The sequence below is a fragment of the Mustelus asterias genome, chromosome 26 (genome assembly GCF_964213995.1).
Source record: "Mustelus asterias chromosome 26, sMusAst1.hap1.1, whole genome shotgun sequence".
Classification (NCBI taxonomy): domain Eukaryota; kingdom Metazoa; phylum Chordata; class Chondrichthyes; order Carcharhiniformes; family Triakidae; genus Mustelus; species Mustelus asterias.
The window spans coordinates 38,919,956-38,938,443 of record NC_135826.1 but is presented as its reverse complement, the minus strand read 5'-3'; the positions used below and the strand labels follow the sequence as shown (position 1 = coordinate 38,938,443).

General features: G+C 48.0%; 2 protein-coding genes across 2 annotated transcripts in view; both read left to right on the top strand.

Moving 5' to 3' along the window:
- The first annotated feature begins 8,171 nt into the window (after positions 1-8,171).
- On the top strand, positions 8,172-10,268 carry tpgs1 (tubulin polyglutamylase complex subunit 1). Its single transcript, XM_078198513.1, has 2 exons — positions 8,172-8,443; positions 8,963-10,268. The coding sequence occupies exons 1-2, from the start codon at positions 8,237-8,239 to the stop codon at positions 9,539-9,541; spliced, it is 786 nt and encodes a 261-aa protein (XP_078054639.1). The 5' UTR covers positions 8,172-8,236; the 3' UTR covers positions 9,542-10,268.
- Positions 10,269-18,078: 7,810 nt separating this feature from the next.
- The window catches only part of LOC144479704 (ubiquitin-conjugating enzyme E2 R2-like), a 23,085-nt gene continuing 22,675 nt past the window's right edge, over positions 18,079-18,488 (top strand). Inside the window, exon 1 of the mRNA XM_078198734.1 lies at positions 18,079-18,483. Coding sequence (XP_078054860.1) covers positions 18,365-18,483 — 119 coding nt within the window. The 5' untranslated portion in view covers positions 18,079-18,364. The remainder of the gene's footprint in view (positions 18,484-18,488) is intronic.

The window sequence follows — 18,488 nt, the reverse complement described above, 5'->3', positions numbered from 1 at the left end:
CTCTTGAATCCATTCAATGATTCAGACTCCCCGCTATGGGGCAGCGAGTTCCACAAATTCACCCCCCTCTGCGAGAAGTAGGTCCTCCTCATCTCCGTTTTAAATCTATCGCCTCTCAACCTATACCTGTGACCTCTTGTTCAGAGATTGCCCCACAAGGGGAAACATTTGATCTACATTTACTCTATCAATCCCTTTTAAAATTTTATATCCCTCGATCAGATCCCCTCTCATCCTTCTGAACTCCAGCGAGTCCGAGCCCAAACTGTTCAATCTTTCCTCATTCGTCAACCCTTTCATCCCCGGAATCAATCTGGTGAACCTCCTCTGAACTGCCTCCAATGTCACCATGTTTTTCCTCAAATAAGGAGACCAAAACTGGACACACAACTCCAGATGTGGTCTCACCAACACCCTGTACAAGTGTACCCGACCAGGCACCGGACTGTGGTGACTCGGGGATTTTCACAGTAGCTTCATTGCAGTGTTAATGTAAGTCAACTTGTGACGAATAAATAAAGGTATTTTCCCCTCGACATTCTGCCCTTTGACACCATTTAAAAGCAGGCAGTTAGTTTTCATGTTGGTGTTTGTGACTCCGAGCTCAAGCTCAACCTCACCGTCGCTGTCTTGGACTGCGCAGTCCCAGCCGGACCCCAGACACAGGAAACACTCCCTGGCTCTGCCGGCTTCATCACGGTTAATGTCTCGAGTCCTGGATCTGGCATCGGAACCGGACGGAGGGAGAATGTTGGAGCAAAAAAAACAAAAAGCAGCAACTCGAAGAACAGACAACAGCTAGCCGGGTGTGAGGGGAGGAGGGGGGGGGGGGGCTGCATTGAGGTGATACATGTGAAGGGGGAGGTGGAGGTGAAGGAGAAAGTTCACAACCAAGAGTTGTTGAACTCAGAGGCTGCAATGTGCCCAATTGGAAGATGAGCTGCTTCTCCTGCAGCTTACGCCGGGCTTCATTGGAGCGTTGCAGCAGGCCAAGGATGGACAAGTGGGCACGGGAGCAAAAGAGAAAACGCTGGAAAATCTCAGCAGGTCTGGCAGCATCTGTAAGGAGAGGAAAGAGCTGACGTTTCGAGTCCAGAGGACCCTCTGTCAAAGCTAAAAGGCAGAGAAAGTGGGAGATATTTATACTGCAGGGGGAGGGAATGAAAGATGAGTCATAGCCACAGAAACCAGGGGAAAGGCTGCTAATGGCAGCCCATAGAGAGAACAAAGGGTGTGAATGGCCAAACGGCAGAGAAACTGAAATCAGAGGGTGAACTGTGACAGATGAAGACGTGGGGGGAGGGGGGAGATGGGTGGGAGAGAGGTCAAATTGAGAAAAAGGGGGAGAAAAGGTATGGAAAGGGGGGTAAAGTAGGGGGAAAGGGGGGGGGAAGAAAAATGAAGAAAGACAATAAAGAAATAAAAGGTAGAGAACAGAAAAAAATTAAATAAAATAGAATGAAAACAAAGGGGTCGTGGTGGGGTCGAGCGAATCATCTGAAATTGTTGAACTCGATATTGAGACCGGAAGGTGAGATGCTGTTCCTCCAGTTTGCGTTGAGCTTCACTGGACATTGCAGCAGAAACTGATAGCCAAGTTCCGCACACATGAGGACGGCCTCAACCGGGATCTTGGGTTCATGTCACACTATCTGTCACCCCCACAACTTGCCTGGGCTTGCAAAATCTCACTAACTGTCCTGTCTGGAGACAATACACATCTCTTTATCCTGTGCTTAACCCTCTCTCCACTCACATTGTCTGTACCTTTAAGACTTGATTACCTGTAAAGACTCGCATTCCAACCATTATCTTGTAAATTGAGTTTGTGTCTGTATATACCCTGTTTGTGAACACGAGTCCTCACTCACCTGAAGAAGGAGCTTGAGGCTCCGAAAGCTAGTGCTGTCAAATAAACCTGTTGGACTTTAACCTGGTGTTGTGAGACTTCTTACTGTGTTTACCCCAGTCCAACGCCGGCATCTCCACAACATTGCAGCAGGGCAAGGACAGACATGTGGGCATGGGAGCAGGATCGTGTGTTAAAATGGCAGCAACAGGAAGGTCAGGGTCCTGACTGCACACAGACCAAAGGTGCTCAGCAAAGTGATCACCCGGTCTACGCTTGGTCTCTCCGATATAGAGGAGACCACATTGGGCATGGGAGCAAGGTTCTGAGTTAAAATCGCACGCAGTAGGAAGGTTGGAGTCATGGTAGTGGTGTTCTGCAAAGCAGTCACCCAGTCTGTGTTTAGCCTCCCCAGTGTAAGACAAGACTGCATTGGGAGCAGTGAATACAACAAACCAACTAGAAGGAGCAGCCAGTGAAACGCTGCTTCACCCGAAATGAGTACATCCAGTACAGGATGGGCAGAATATGAAAGTTGTCTTTGGTCCCTGTCATAAACTCCGCTCTCACTGACTCCATTCCTCTCACTGTCACATTTAACCCCTAGATGACCTTCCGACTTCGCCGTCACCAAGACCAATCCTGTCACTGCGTCCATTTGGCCACTTTCAGCTCCATCTGTTGCTGAATTCCTCGCGCCTTTTTCACTTCCAGGTTTGACAATTCCAAAGCAGCCCTGGCAGCCCCTCACCCACCAGGAACCTGGGGTCAGGTCAAACTCTGTAGCCCATCTTCCAGCTCACACCAAAAGCCGGATTTTCCAGCCGCACTAGACCCAAGACCGGATAATCCCGGTTGGGATCAATGGGCCTTTGCATGGTCCACCCCCCGCCTGCTATGGTTCCCGTGGTAGAGGAGACAGGAAAATTCCACCCGAGTCCCAGTCAGCCTGTATTTGCTGACTGCCCTGGGCTGAATTGTAAAATTCTCATCCTGCCTTTCAACTCTCCCCGGGATTTCACCACTCCCTATCTCAGGAATCTTGTCCATCATCTTCAACAAGGGGTTCTCACTCCTCCAATTCCGGCCTCTCTCTCATCTTTAATCACTCCACCATTTCTCTTTCAAGATGGCGCTGGAACGAGGTGATTTTTTGCCCAGAATACCTTCTAATTCTATCTTTTACTCTCGGTCCATGCTTCTAAAACTTCATTCTAGCCCTTTTAAACTCTCTAACAATGCTCTCATTCAATCTCTTACAGATTTGGCGTATTAAGTTGATCTTCCTCTACACCCTAGCTATGACTGTAACACTACATTCTGCACTCTCTCCTTTCCTTCTTTATGAACAGTATGCTTTGTCTGTATAGCGTGCAAGAAACAATACTTTTCACTGTATGATAATACATGTGACAATAAATCAAATCAGCACAGGAACAGGCCCTTCGGCCCCCAAGACTGTGCCGATCATGATGCCCTAACTTGTGACAATAATAAATCAAATCAACATCATTTTCAGGCGTGCCTTCAGCTGCCTGGGGCCTAAGTTCTGGAATTGCATTGAAATAGTTTGTTCTTTGTTTAAAAGCTCTTAAAGTCTTAAAGGTACAGACAATATGAGTGGAGAGAGGGTTAAACACAGGTTAAAGAGATGTGTATTGTCTGCAGACAGGACAGTTAGTGAGATTTTGCAAGCCCAGGCAAGTTGTGGGGGTTACAGATAGTGTGACATGAACCCAAGATCCCGGTTGAGGCCGTCCTCATGCGTGCGGACCTTGGCTATCAGTCTCTGCTCAGCGACTCTGCGTTGTGTGTTGTGAAGGCCGCCTTGGAGAACGCTTACCCGAAGATCAGAGGCCGAATGCCCGTGACCGCTGAAGTGTTCCCCAACAGGAAGAGAACACTCTTGCCTGGTGATTGTCGAGTGGTGTTCATTCATCCATTATCATAGCATCTGCATGGTCTCCCCAATGTAGCATGCCTCGGGATATCCTTTCCTGCAGCGTATCAGGTAGACAACGTTGGCCGAGTTCTATGAGTTGCAAGAGTATGTACCGTGTACCTGGTGGATGGTGTTCTCACGTGAGATGATCCGGCACGTCTTGCAGAGGTTGCTGTGGCAGGGTTGTGTGGTGTCGTGGTCACTGTTCTCCTGAAGGCTGGGTAGTTTGCTGCGGACAATCGTCTGTTTGAGGTTGTGCGGTTGTTTGAAGGCAAGAAGTGGGGGTGTGGGGATGGCCTTGGCGAGATGTTTGTCTTCATCAATGACATGTTGAAGGCTCCGGAGGAGATGCCGTAGCTTCTCCGCTCCGGGGAAGTACTGGACGATGAAGGGTACTCTGTCCGCCGTGTCCCGTGTTTGTCTTCTGAGGAGGTCGGTGCAGTTTTTCGCTGTGGCGCGTCGGAACTGTCGATCAATGCGTCGAGCGCCATATCCTGTTCTTATGAGGGCAGCTTTCAGCGTCCGGAGGTGTCTGTTGCGATCCTCCTCATCTGAGCAGATCCTGTGTCTATGGAGGGCTTGTCCGTAGGGGATGGCTTCTTTAACGTGTTTAGGGTGGAAGCTGGAGAAGTGGAGCATCGTGAGGTTATCCGTGGGCTTGCGGTACAGTGAAGTGCTAAGCTGACCGTCCTTGATGGAGATGCGTGTGTCCAAGAATGCAACCGATTCTGGAGAGTAGTCCATGGTGAGTCTGATGGTGGGATGGAACTTGTTGATGTCATCATAGAGTTGTTTCAGTGATTGTTCACCATGAGTCCAAAGGAAGAAAATGTCATCGATGTATCTAGTGTATAACATCGCTTGAAGGTCCTGTGCAGTGAAGAGGTCTTGTTCGAACCTGTGCATGAAGATGTTGGCATATTGAGGTGCGAATTTGGTCCCCATGGCTGTTCCGTGTGTCTGGATGAAGGTTGTTGAAGGTGAAGACATTGTGGTCCAGAATGAAGAGGATGAGTTGTAGAATTGCATCTGGAGATTGGCAGTTGTCGGTGTTGAGTACTGAGGCAGTTGCAGCAATGCCATCGTCGTGGGGGATGCTGGTGTAGAGTGCCGAGACATCCATTGTGATGAGGAGTGCTCCTGGAGCAGCCATCCTAAAGTTAGTGGCTTTTGCTACCAAATAAACCTGTTGGACTTTAACTTGGTGTTGTGAGACTTCTTACTGTGTTTACCCCAGTCAACACCTGTGTTTACCCCAGTCCAACGTTGGTGCGACAGGGGAGTTATGGTAGGTTACAGGAACTGTGGTGCACGAAAGCTGTAACGGATTTAATCATGAAGAAAAGAAAAGCCTACAAAAGGTTCAGGGAGCTAGGTAATGTTAGAAATCTAGAAGAGTATACGACTAGTAGGAAGGAACTAAAGAGGGAAATTAGAAGAGCCAGGAGGGGATATGAGAAGGCCTTGGCAGACAGGATAAAGGAAAACCCCAAGGCATTCTACAAGTATGTGAAGAGCAAGAGGATAAGATGTGAAGGAGTAGGACCCATCAAATGTGACGGTGGGAAAGTCTGTATTGAACGGTTGAAATAGCAGAGGTACTCAATGAATACTTTGCTTCAGTATTCACAGTGGAAAAGGATCTTGGTAGTTGCAGTGCAGATTTGCAGTGGACTGAGAAGATTGAGCATGTGGACATTAGGAAAGAGGATGTGTTGGAGCTGTTGAAAAGCATCAAGTTAGATAAATCGCCGGGACCGGATGGGATGTACCCCAGGTTACTGTGGGAGGCGAGGGAAGAGATTGCTGATCCTCTGGCGATGATCTTTGCACCGTCAATGGAGACGGGAGAGATTCCAGAGGATTGGAGGATGACTGATGTGGTTCCGTTATTCAAGAAAGGGAGAAAAGATAGCCCAGCAAATTATAGACCGGTGAGTCTAACCTCAGTGGTAGGTAAGCTGATGGAGAAGATCCTGAGAGGCAGGATTTATGAACATTTGGAAAGGAATAGTATGATCAGAAGTAGCCAGCACGGCTTTGTCCGAGGCAGATCATGCCTCACAAGTCTGATTGAGTTTTTTGAAGATGTGACTAGACACTTAGATGGAGGAAGAGCGGTAGATGTGGTTTATATGGATTTTAGCAACGCGTTCGATAAGGTCCCCCATGCAAGGTTTCTAGAAAAGGCGAGAGGGCATGGGATCCAAGGGGCTGCTTGCCCAAAGGAGGCAGAGAGTGTGTATAGATGGGTCTTTTCCTAAATGGAGGTCGGTCACCAGTGGTGTGCCCCAGGGATCTGTTCTGGGACCCTTGCTGTTTGTCATTTTCATAAATGACCTGGATGAGGAAGTGGAGGGATGGGTTGGTAAGTTTGCCGACGACACGAAGGTTGGTGGGGTTGTGGATAGTCTGGAGGGGTGTCAGAAGTTACAGAGGGACATAGATAGGATGCAAGACTGGGCGGAGAAGTGGCAGATAGACTTCAACCCAGATAAATGCGTAGTGGTCCATTTTGGCAGGTCAAATGGGATGAAGGAGTACAATATAAAGGGAAAGACTCTTAGTACTGTAGAGGATCAGAAGGACCTTGGGGTCCGGGTCCATAGGACTCTAAAATCGGCCCCGCAGGTGGAGGAGGTGGTTAAGAAGGCGTATGGTGTGCTGGCCTTTATCAATCGAGGGATTGAGTTTAGGAGTCCGGGGATAATGACGCAGCTATATAACACCCTCGTCAGACCCCACTTGGAGTACTGTGCTCAATTCTGGTCGCCTCATTAGAGGAAGGATGTGGAAAAGATTGAAAGGGTGCAGAGGCGATTTACAAGGATGTTGCCTGGATTGAGTGGCATGCCTTATGAGGATAGGCTGAGGGAGCTCGGTCTTTTCTCCTTAGAGAGACGTAGGATGAGAGGAGACCTAATAGAGGTATATAAGATGTTGAGAGGCATAGATCGGGTGGACTCTGAGGCTTTTTCCCAGGGTGGAAATGGCTGCTATGAGAGGACACAGGTTTATGGTGCTGGGGGTTGGTACAGGGGAAATGTTAGGGGGAAGTTTTTCACACAGAGGGTGGTGGGCGAGTGGAATCGGCTGCCGTCAGTGGTGGTGGAGGCAAACTCAATAGGGTCTTTTAAGAAACTCCTGGATGAGTACATGGGACTTAATAGGATGGAGGGTTATAGATAGGCCTAAAAGGTAGGGATATGTTCGGCACAACTTGTGGGGCCGAAGGGCCTGTTTTGTGCTGTAGTTTTCTATGTTTCTAATATAATATTAAGGGTAAGACGCTTGGCAGTGTGGAAGAACAGAGGGATCTTGGGGTCTGGGTACATAGGACATTCAAAGCGGCGTCGCAGGTAGAGGCTGTGGTTAAGAAGGTGCATGGAATACTGGCCTTCATCAATAGAGGAATTGAGTTTAGAAATCGGGAGATAATGCTGCAGCTGTATAGGAACCTGGTCAGACCCCACCTGGAGTACTGTGCCCAGTTCTGGTCGCCTCATTACAGAAAGGATGTGGAAGCCATAGAACGGGTGCAGAGGAGATTTACGAGGATGTTGCCGGGATTAAGTGGCATGCCTTATGAGGATAGGTTGAGAGAGCTAGGTCTATTCTCCTTGGAGAGGTGAAGGATGAGAGGTGACCTGATAGAGGTCTATAAGATGTTGAGAGGTATTGATAGAGTGGATTCTCAGAGGCTTTTACCCAGGGCTGAAATGTTGTCGCGAGAGGCCACAGGTTTAGGGTGCTGGGGAGTAGGTACAGAGGAGATGTCAGGGGTAAGTTTTTCACTCAGGGTGGTGGGTGCGTGGAATCGGCTGCCGGTAGTGGTGGTGGAAGCGGATTCGATTGAGTCTTTTAAGAGACTTTTGGATAGGTTCATGGAGGTTAGTAAGATAGAGGGTTATAGATGAGCCGAGAAGGTAAGGAAATTGTTCGGCGCAACTTGTGGGCTGAAGGGCCTGTTTGTGCTGTAGCTGTACTATGCTGTCTCCGCATCGTCACATGTCGGCCAGACCAAGTCAGCGTGGCAGATTTCCTTCCCTGAAGGACATTAGACGGAGTTTTGTCAGCAAACTGGTAGTTTTGTCATCACTGTTACTGACATTCAGCTTTAAAGAAAAAAAATCAAATTTATTTAATATAATTTAAATTCCTGGCCAACATGATGGGAAATGAACTCCAGGTGTCGACATTCAGTTGTCCAGCAACATAACCACTATTTTACTGCACTGGAGGCTTGCTGTTGAATACAGTTTGGTAACGCGCCATATGAAACCTTTTGGAACATTTTACTGCGATAAAAGTGCTGTACAAATACACGTGGCTGCTGTTTCTCATAGTGAGTCCCCGGAACTAATGTTTCGCTGTCGGGTTTCCGAGGGAACTGACTCTCCGGGGGACAGCGTTCCGGGCGGCACCACTTCCTGCCCCGCACAAAGATGGCAGCGGCGGTGGTTTCCGGTCGGGCGAAGCCGCTCTCGGAGCCTCCTGTCCCGGCCGCGCTCACACCCACACTCCGGGAGGCGCTGCTCAAGGTCCTGGAGAACAGGCCCGAGGACCCCGTCTCCTTCCTCAGCGAATATTTCGAAAACCTGGCGGCTGCCTCGGAGGGAGCGACGGAGAAAGCCGCGCCCAGGCTGCAGCAGGTACCCGGGCGGCGGGAGCAGCCGAGGCCTCCCCTCCGAGCCGGGGCCTGGAGCGCATTGAAGCCGGGGCCCGGGGTGTGATAACCCCCACATGACAATGGCCGATGGCCCTCATCATTGGTCTTGGCCGGGAGGGGGGCGCGGGTTGTGGTTGATCATGGGGAATTGGGGCGGGGGGTGGTGGTGTTATGGGGGGGGTCAGTGAGTGTCGGGGAGGGGTCAGTGTGGGGGTTGGGGGGATCGCACTGGGTGTTGTGGGTGGTCGGCGGGTGTCCTGAGGATCGGGGGGGGGGTTGCACAGGGTGTTATGGGGTCTTGGGGGATAGATGAGTTCACGGGGTGTCCGAGGGTCAGTGGGTGTCGCGGGGGGTGGTCAGTGTGGGGGTTGGGGGGATCGCACTGGGTGTTGTGGGTGGTCAGTGGGTGTCCTGAGGCTTGGGGGGGGGGGGGCGGTGTCAGTAGGTGTCGAGCTGTAGCTGGAAGTGGAGAGTAACCAAACCTCCTCTACTTTCTGTGCAGGAATTGGTGCCCAGAGCCTTGAAACAGCTGTTGCTTTGTCACTACAGCAGACCAGCCTTCAGCAGGAACCTGGCTTCCGCCTTCCAGATCCTCAGCTCCCCCATTGGCAAGAAGAAGAAAGCTGGGCTGAAGGGTCGGGCCTACACTGAGCTCCTGAGACAGATCTGTGCAGCTGCTCAACTCTCATCCTGCTCCCTAATCCACAAACTGCAATGCTGGGATCACGAGGCTGTTCCTTTTGGTGTCTTCAGGCACGGGGTATTAACCTGCCTTATCTTCATGGAGTTTGTGAAGGTTTCTGGTCGATTGTTTGATGTGCTTGCTGATTCCGATGAAGCTGATCGGACACTCTGTCAGGTTCTGCTCGAAGCTCTGAAAGATGCCGTGAGAATGGGAGACTCCTCCAGCTCTGCCGGGTATCTCGACGCTGGCTCAAAGCTGGCGCCTGACCGGCTTGGACAGGCAATGGAAAGAGCACTGAGGCTCCAGAAAAATGAATCGATTCCATCAATATCCAAGGAAGAGTTCATCCTGCTCACTGCTCCACTCTTCATTGAGAAAGTAAAACCTATCTGTTGAGTACAAAAACAGGCAGTGTACACACTTACCACAGAATGGCAAGGTCCCTCCACAGCCAGTTTCATGGCACTGGCTCATCTTTACCTGCCTAATACACAATAGATTGTCACAGATGGTGACTGCACGGACACCAGCTGCCTCGGGCCCTGACCCTCGGATACCCCATCTGTCCAGTCACCCTTACCTCCCAGTGCCCATTTTGACTTAGTTCCCTTTGCAATGTGCTTCTCAGAGAGAATGTATTCAGTGTTCCTGCATTTTGTGTGTGTGAGTTTGTTGCTTATATCTCTCCCCTTCCACCTCTCTTCAGCCAGGGATAGTCTCTGTCTCGGTGTCCGTGTTCTATACTGCAAACTGTTCTTGTCTTATCCAGCTGGCCAATCTGAGGCAGGAATTGGCAACATATTCGGCTCAAAGGATTGACTTTACACAAACTCCCTCCGCTTGGGGTACTGGATATGGAGCGGAAGTAGAAATCCTGGTTGATTTTATTCTGTTTCCCATTCAAATGGTGGACTGTGGACTGTACAGTGCCGAGATTTGAAACTGTGTACTGCATGGATAGTGAGTGACTAATTCTCAGTATTCACCTTGTTTGTCTGTATTATTGAGAGTTATTGAGTGGCTCTTATATCCTGTTTTGTATCAGTATTGGATCTATCACTTTGATTGGATATAGCACCCTGTGCTGTGTTAAAACAGTCAAATTAAACATAACCTGATCCGGTCACAGTTCTTGTAATCATTCAGTTCCATGCCCCACACTCAGATTTTAGAGACTGGTTTGAGGGCCAGAATGTGACAAAGTGTTTTTGTGTCTGAAGGAATTCAGTGCCACAGGAGCTGTGTGTATTCTGTAGTACAAATGAATACAACTGAGAACCTTCACTACAAGCAGCCTGCAATCAAAGCAAAATTCTGTTTTTTGCAATTTTTGAAGTGAGTTCCAAGTATCAAATTTCACTCCTGAAAGGTCTGGCTCTAATTTTTAGATGACATTGGTCCCCAGTCATATTCTCCCCAAGCACTGGGAATAGTTCCTCTCGAAAGAGTCCCTGCAGGGCAGAAAGAGGCCATTTGGCCCATCAACTCTGCACCAACTCTCTGAAAGAGCATCTTCCCCAGGGCACACCCCTGCCCTATTCCTGGAATTCCGTGTGCATTCCCCATGGCTAACCAAACAAACCTACATCTTGGGACTGTTGGAGGAATCCAAAGCACCCTGAGGAAACCCACGCAGACACAGGGAGAACGTGCAAACTCCACACAGTCACTCAAGGCTGGAATTGAACCCGGGTCCCTGGCGCTGTGAGGCAGCAGTGCTAACCACTGTGCCGCCCCTTTCTATCCTATCTGTTCCTCTTACTATCTTTGCAAATTTGATCAAAGTTAAACTTCTGAATTCCAGGGAATTTAACTCTCCTTTCAATTTAACTCTTGGAGACCAGGTATGAAACTGGTGAATCTATGCTACATTGCCTCCAAATGATTCAAATAATTCAGTCTTTTCTTCATCCACAACAGTGTTTTAATGCAGATGTTTTATTTAGGATGTGTACCAAGGAGTGGGATAGTCCTGAAGTCAGCATAGAGTGTCAGTGGCTGCGGTCAGTTGGTGAGTTCTGCTGCTCTAAAGCGGGAGCTCAGAATTGAAGGCCTTTGTTATTTCAAAAATTCTATATATATATTAAATAAGTTTTACCAGGCTCCACTTGAATGGCTTGAGATTTGCCCTTGAGACTTGTTGAATCTTTCTGAAGGTGTTAATGGAATTGTAGACCTTGTGATCAATTCTGACCCAATTCATTTGACTTATTTCTGTCGATCCAGCATGTCATCAAACCAGCGTTTCAAACGCTCCTTCCCTGCTCGTCTAGGTGTTCTGCGCCTATCCTCGCGTAGCTGTTGCACTCTAGTGCCTCGTGGTCTTAAGTCTAGTCTGCTGCTATTCATAAATGCTTCTGGTGACTTTGAACTGTCCATATTTGGATTCTGAAACGTTATGTTTGCATTGTTTTCCCCGTTATTTTCCACTCCCCAGGAGGCTGGAAGAGCTGTCGATTCCATGATTTGGTCTGGGGCCATTTGGAGAAATGAGTGATAATCGTATTTGTCGAGATCATCCAAATCATCCAGGTCAACACCTAACGAAGCCACAATCCTATCCCCAGCCCACTCCCACCAAGCCAAGAACATATTGGCAACAAAAAATTTCCAGTCTGGAAACAGTAGTGATATCAGCTCCCATATAGCCATTCTATGCTTGCTTCACACATCCAGCTGAGATGCTTTGCTCCATCATTCCTCATTTACAGACAAAATGTGAAGGAGGGGAAATCAGCTGAGCATCAGTTGATGCAGTCATAATGTTAGTGTGATGTCATTCTGGGTTCAGTCACTGCAGGAGGGCAGCACAAAACTCACATTTTGGTTAAAAATCTTTCTTTAATTATGTGGGGAACAGAAAGTTCTGGAAACTCAACAGAACTGAAAGCGTCAGCTTAATGAGGGAACTTATACCCAGATTTCCGATAGAGCTGGAATACCCCAATCCCTGAGGTGAATGATCGCAAAACAGAGTAAATGGGGGAGATCCACCAAATAAAGCAAGGCCTCGATTAGATTCCAGTCTGTAACTCACTCCCGGGTATCTGTTATTCTATATATAAACCACCCTGAACCCCTCGATTAGATTCCAGTCTATAACTCACTCCCGGGTATCTGTTCTGTATATAAACCACCCTGAACCCCTCGATTAGATTCCAGTCTGTAACTCACTCCCGGGTATCTGTTATTCTATATATAAACCACCCTGAACCCCTCGATTAGATTCCAGTCTGTAACTCACTCCCGGGTATCTGTTATTCTATATATAAACCACCCTGAACCCCTCGATTAGATTCCAGTCTATAACTCACTCCCGGGTATCTGTTATTCTATATATAAACCACCCTGAACCCCTCGATTAGATTCCAGTCTGTAACTCACTCCCGGGTATCTGTTATTCTATATATAAACCACCCTGAACCCCTCGATTAGATTCCAGTCTGTAACTCACTCCCGGGTATCTGTTATTCTATATATAAACCACCCTGAACCCCTCGATTAGATTCCAGTCTATAACTCACTCCCGGGTATCTGTTACTCTGTATATAAACCACCCCAAACCCCTTGATTGGATTCCAGTTTGTAACTCACTCTGGGGTATCTGGTGGGGAGGGGGGAGGGTTCAGTTGTAGGGGAAATTAGAAAACGCAGTTTGAAGGAGGAGGTAAGAGTGCAGGTCAGCGATGTGGCGGCTGGCTAACACAACTAAAGAGAAGGACAGAACCGGTGAGTGTCATTATGCACCAAGGAATTATAAAAGAGTAGGGAAATTTACCAGTAGTACAAATTTAAAAGCTTTGTATCTAAATGCATGAAATATTCGGAACAAAATTAATAACCATGAATAAAATTAATGAGTTAATGGCACGAATAGAAAGAGAGGGGTATGAGTTTCTGGTGATTACTGAGACATGGTTACAAGGAGACCAGGGCTGGGAATTGAATATCCAAAAGTACTCAGCATTTTGGAAAGATGGACTGAAAGGAAAAGGAGGTGGTATAGCTTTGCAGGTGAAGGAAGGGATCGGTGTTGTAGTGAGAAATGACAGAATCACGGGAGATCAAGATTGGAATCAGCCTGGGTAGAAATCAGACATAGCAAAGAAGTACTTGGTAGGATAATCTATAGGTCCCCAAGCAGCGGTTCTGCAGTGGGGCACAGCATAAGACAGGAAATACTGGGGGCAAGAAAGGTACGGCAGTAATCATGGGTGATTTTAATATGGTAAGAAGTTTAACAACACCAGGTTAAAGTCCAACAGGTTTATTTGGTAGCAAAAGCCACACAAGCTTTCGAGGCTCTGAGCCCCTTCTTCAGGTGAGTGGGAATTCTGTTCACAAACAGAACTTATAAGACACAGACTCAATTTACATGAATAATGGTTGGAATGCGAATACTTACAACTAATCCAGTCTTTAAGAAACAAAACAATGGGAGTGGAGAGAGCATCAAGACAGGCTAAAAAGATGTGTATTGTCTCCAGACAAGACAGCCAGTGAAACTGTTTTAATATGCACATAGATCGGAAGAATCAAATTGGCAAGGGTAGCCTGGAGGCAGAGTTCATTGAATGTATTAGAGATTGTTTGTTTCTTGGAACAGTATGTTGTGGAAACATCCAGGGAGCAGGCTACTCTGGACTGGGTATTGTGTAATGAGGAGGGATTAATTGATGACCTGATAATTAAGGATCCTCTAGGCATTAGTGACCATAGTATGATAGAATTCAAAATTCAGTTTGGGGGTGAGAAAGTGGAATCCCAAACTAGCGTTCTGGAATTAAAGGAGATTACATCGGCATGAGGACAGACTTGGCCTGAGTGGAGTGGGCAGGAAGGCTAAAAGGTCGGACAGCGGATGAGCAGCGGCAGCTGTTTAAGGAGATCCTCAACTCCTCACAACTAAAATATATCCCAGTGAGGAAGAAGGATGGTAATGGGGATGGGGGGGGGGGGGGGGGGTAAAACAACATCCATGGCTAAACAAGGAGGTCAAAGACATTGTAAAGGCCAAAACTAAGGTGTACCATATTGCAAAGGCCAGCAGCAGGCTGGAAAATTGGGAAACTTTCAAACATAAACAAAGGAATCCTAAAAAAGTAATAAAAAGAGCGAAGGTAAATTATGAAAGAAAACCAGTGCAAAATATCAAGAAGGAGAGCAAGAGCTTCTATAGGTTTATAAAAGGGAAGAGACGCTGGGGTGAATGTTGGTCCCTTGGAAGATGAAACCGGAGAGTTTATAGTGGGGAACACTGAAATGGCAGAGATGCTAAATCAATACTTTGCCTCAGTTTTCACGGTGGAGGACACCAGTACCATTCCTATAGGAACGGGCAAGCCAGAGGTAATAGGGTAGAACTGAGAGTAATCACCATCCATAGGGAAAAGGTACTCAGCAAACTATTAGGATTGAGGGCAGCGAAGTCCCCCGGGCCTGATAGCCGGCATCGTAGGGTATTAAAGGAAGTGGCAGTGGAGATAGTGGATCCATTGGTTTTAATATTCCAAAATTCCCTGGATATGGGAAAGGTTCCAGTGGATTGGAAAAATGCTAATGTAACGCCCTTGTTCAAAAAGGGAGGGAGGGAAAATGTGGGAAATTACAGAGCAGTTAGTTTAACATCTGTTGTTGGGAAAGTGTTCGAATCAATTATCATGGAAGCAATATCATTTAATTTGATTAATTATTGTCACGTATTAACATACTGTGAAAAGTATTGTTTCTTGCGTGCTATACAGACAAAGCATACTGTTCATAGAGAAGGAAACGAGAGGGTGCAGAATGTAGTGTTACAGTCATAGCTAGGGTGTAGAGAAAAATCAACTTAATGCAAGGTAGGACCATTCAAAAGTCTGACAGCAGCAGGGAAGAAGCTGTTCTTGAGTCGGTTTGTACGTGACCTCAGACTTTTGCATTTTTTTATACCCGACGGAAGAAGGTGGAAGAGAGAATGTCAGGGGTGCGTGGGGTCCTTAATTATGCTGGCTGCTTTGCCAAGGCAGCGGGAAGTGTAGATAGAGTCAATGGATGGGAGGCTGGTTTGCGTGATGGATTGGGCTACATTCACGACCTTTTGTAGTTCCTTGCAGTCTTGGGCAGAGCAGGAGCCATACCAAGCTGTGATACAACCAGAACGAATGCTTTCTATGGTGCATCTGTAAAAGTTGGTGAGAGTCATAGCTGACATGCCAAATTTCCTTAGTCTTCTGAGAAAGTAGAAGCGTTGGTGGGCTTTAACTATAGTGTCGGCATGGGGACCAGGACAGGTTATTTGTTGGTGATCTGGACACCTAAAAACTTGAAGCTCTCAACCCTTTCTACTTCGTCCCCATTGATGTAGACAGGGGCATGTTCTCCTTTAAGCTTCCTCAAGTCGATGACAATCTCCTTCGTTTTGTTGACATTGAGGGAGAGATTATTGTTGCCGCACCAGTTCACCAGATTCTCTATTTCGTTCTTGATGTGGAGTTGCCGGCGTTGGACTGTGGTAGGCACAGTAAGTAGTCTCACAACACCTGGTTAAAGTCCAACAGGTTTATTTGGTAGCACGAGCTTTTGGAGCGTTGCCCCTTCATCAGGTGAGTGAAGAGTTCAGTTCACAAACAGAGCATATATAGAGACATACTCAATTACAAGATAATGGTTGGAATGTGAGTCTTAACAGGTGGAACTCACTCCCAGGTATCTGTTATTCTATATAAAAACCTCCCCAAACCATCGATTAGATTCCAGTCTGTATCTCACTCCCGGTTATCTGTTATTCTATATATAAACCACCCCGAACCCCTCGATTAGATTCCAGTCTGTAACTCACTCCCGGGTATCTGTTATTCTATATATAAACCGTCCCGAACCCCTCGATTAGATTCCAGTCTGTAACTCACTCCCTGTATCTGTTATTCTATATATATAAACCACCCCAAACACCTCGATTAGATTCCAGTCTGTAACTCACTCCCGGGTATCTGTTGTTCTATATATAAACCACCCCGAACCCCTCGATTAGATTCCAGCCTGTAACTCACTCCCGGGTATCTGTTGTTCTATATATAAACCACGCCGAACCCCTCGATTAGATTCCAGCCTGTAACTCACTCCTGGTGTCTGTCATTCTATATATAAACCACGCCGAACCCCTCGATTAGATTCCAGTCTGTAACTCACTCCCGGTATCTGTTCTGCATCTAATCCCACCCCAAACCCCTCGATTAGATTCCAACCTGTAACTCACTCCTGGTGTCTGTTATTCTATATATAAACCGTCCCGAACCCCTCGATTCGATTCCAGCCTGTAACTCACTCCCGGTATCTGTTCTGTATCTAATCCCACCCCGAACCCCTCGATTAGATTCCAGTCTGTAACTCACTCCCGGTATCTGTTCTGTATCTAATCCCACCCCGAACCCCTCGATTAGATTTCAGCCTGGAACTCAGTCCAGTTAAATAATGTCCTCCTCTTTGACCTCTCCCCCTGTATATTCCAGTGCCCTGGATATAAAGCCCAGCTTTTAATTTGTCTTTTTTTGATTATTTTCTGTTCATTATCTATACATTTTAATGATACATGCAGATGGACTTCAGATTCTCTTTGGTTTCTTGCTTTTTACTAATTCCAGGTACAAAATGGATGATCCACATTTTTCTTCACTGAAATCGATGTGCCATAGCTTGGCCAATCCGCGAACTGATTTGATGTTTCTGTGTGAGGTTGTGCCTACACTGCCTCCTCTCCTTGTGTCATTGGTGAATTTGGATCTGAGAGTTTCTATCCTGTTGACAAAGTAGTTAATAAATAGTGAATAGCTGAGACCCCAACAGTCTGGCCAAGCCAACTGAAATAGCTGCCCATTATTCCAAACTGTGTGTGACTCCGTCCCCTTACGATCATAGAATCCTTACAGTGCAGAAGAGGTCATTCGGCCCATTCAGTCTGCACTGATTCTGACAGAGCATCTTCTGCAGGGTCTCCTGCCTTTTTTTTTCATTTGATTTATTATTGTCACATGTATTAACATAGTGAAAAGTATTGTTTCTTGCGCGCTATACAGACAAAGCATACCGTTCATAGAGAAGGAAAGGAGAGAGTGCAGAATGTACTGTTACAGTCATAGCTAGGGTGTAGAGAAAGATCAACTTAATGCAAGGTAGGTCCATTCAAAAGTCTGACAGCAGCAGGGAAGAAGCTGTTCTTGAGTCGGTTGGTCCGTGACCTCAGACTTTTGTATGTTTTTCCTAACGGAAGAAGGTGGAAGAGGGAATGTCCACGGAGCGTGGGGTCCTTAATTATGCTGGCTGCTTTGCCGAGGCAGCGGGAAGTGTAGACAGAGTCAATGGATGGGAGGCTGGATTATGTGACGGATTGGGCTACATTCACCACCTTTTGTAGTTCCTTGCGGTCTCATTTTCCGAACGTGTCTGTGCGGGATTCCTCCGGGTGCTCCGATTTCCTCCTTTCGGACAACACAGTCCGAAAGATGTGTTGGTTCGGGTGCATTGGCTGTGCTAAATTCTCCCTCAGTGTAACCCGAACAGGTGCCGGAGTATGGCGACTGGGGGATTTTCACAGTAACTTCATTGCAGTGTTAATGTTAGCCTACTTGTGACGAATGAAGAAATTTTAAACTCCAATCTAACTCAACTCGCGAACCCGACATGAATCCCACTCTCTAACAGTGAGCGGCTCCGGGGGATCAGAGTCTGAGTGCTGGGGTTTGGTGACAGGCCCAGTCTGTTCCAGCTGCAGCCTGCCCCCTGGGGCTAGCACCGGCTCAATGGGCCGAATGGGCGGGGCGCTCTCCGCACGTCATCCGCCGCCGATCGCTGATTGGAGCCTCGCCGCGAGCTCTGATTGGCTCGGCTTGTTGTCGGGGCCGCTGATTGGCTGAGGCCGCGCCCGCCGCTGATTGGACACATTATGATTTGCTACTTAGTGGCGGCGCTGCGATTGGTCGCCGCCGCTGACGGGCTGATTGTATCCGGACAGCGGGGCTGAGCGGCCTCAGAGCCGGCAGCTCAGGCACTCCCAGGCCGGGGCTTCAGCCAGGCCTCCCGGATACAGGCCAGCGCCAGCCGCACTCCCCCCGCCAGCGAACCCGCCCGCCACCGCCCGAGCCCCCGGACCCGCCGCCGAGGCCTCTCCTTCCCCCCCTCCCCCCCCCGGGCCGGGAGCCCAGCCCCGGCCCCGCTCCCCCGGCCCCGCTCCCCCGGCCGGCCATGGCTCACCAGCAGAGCAGCAGCTCCCAGAAGGCGCTGATGTTGGAGCTAAAGAGCCTCCAGGAGGAGCCGGTCGAGGGTTTCCGCATCACCCTGGTGGATGAGTCCGACCTCTACAACTGGG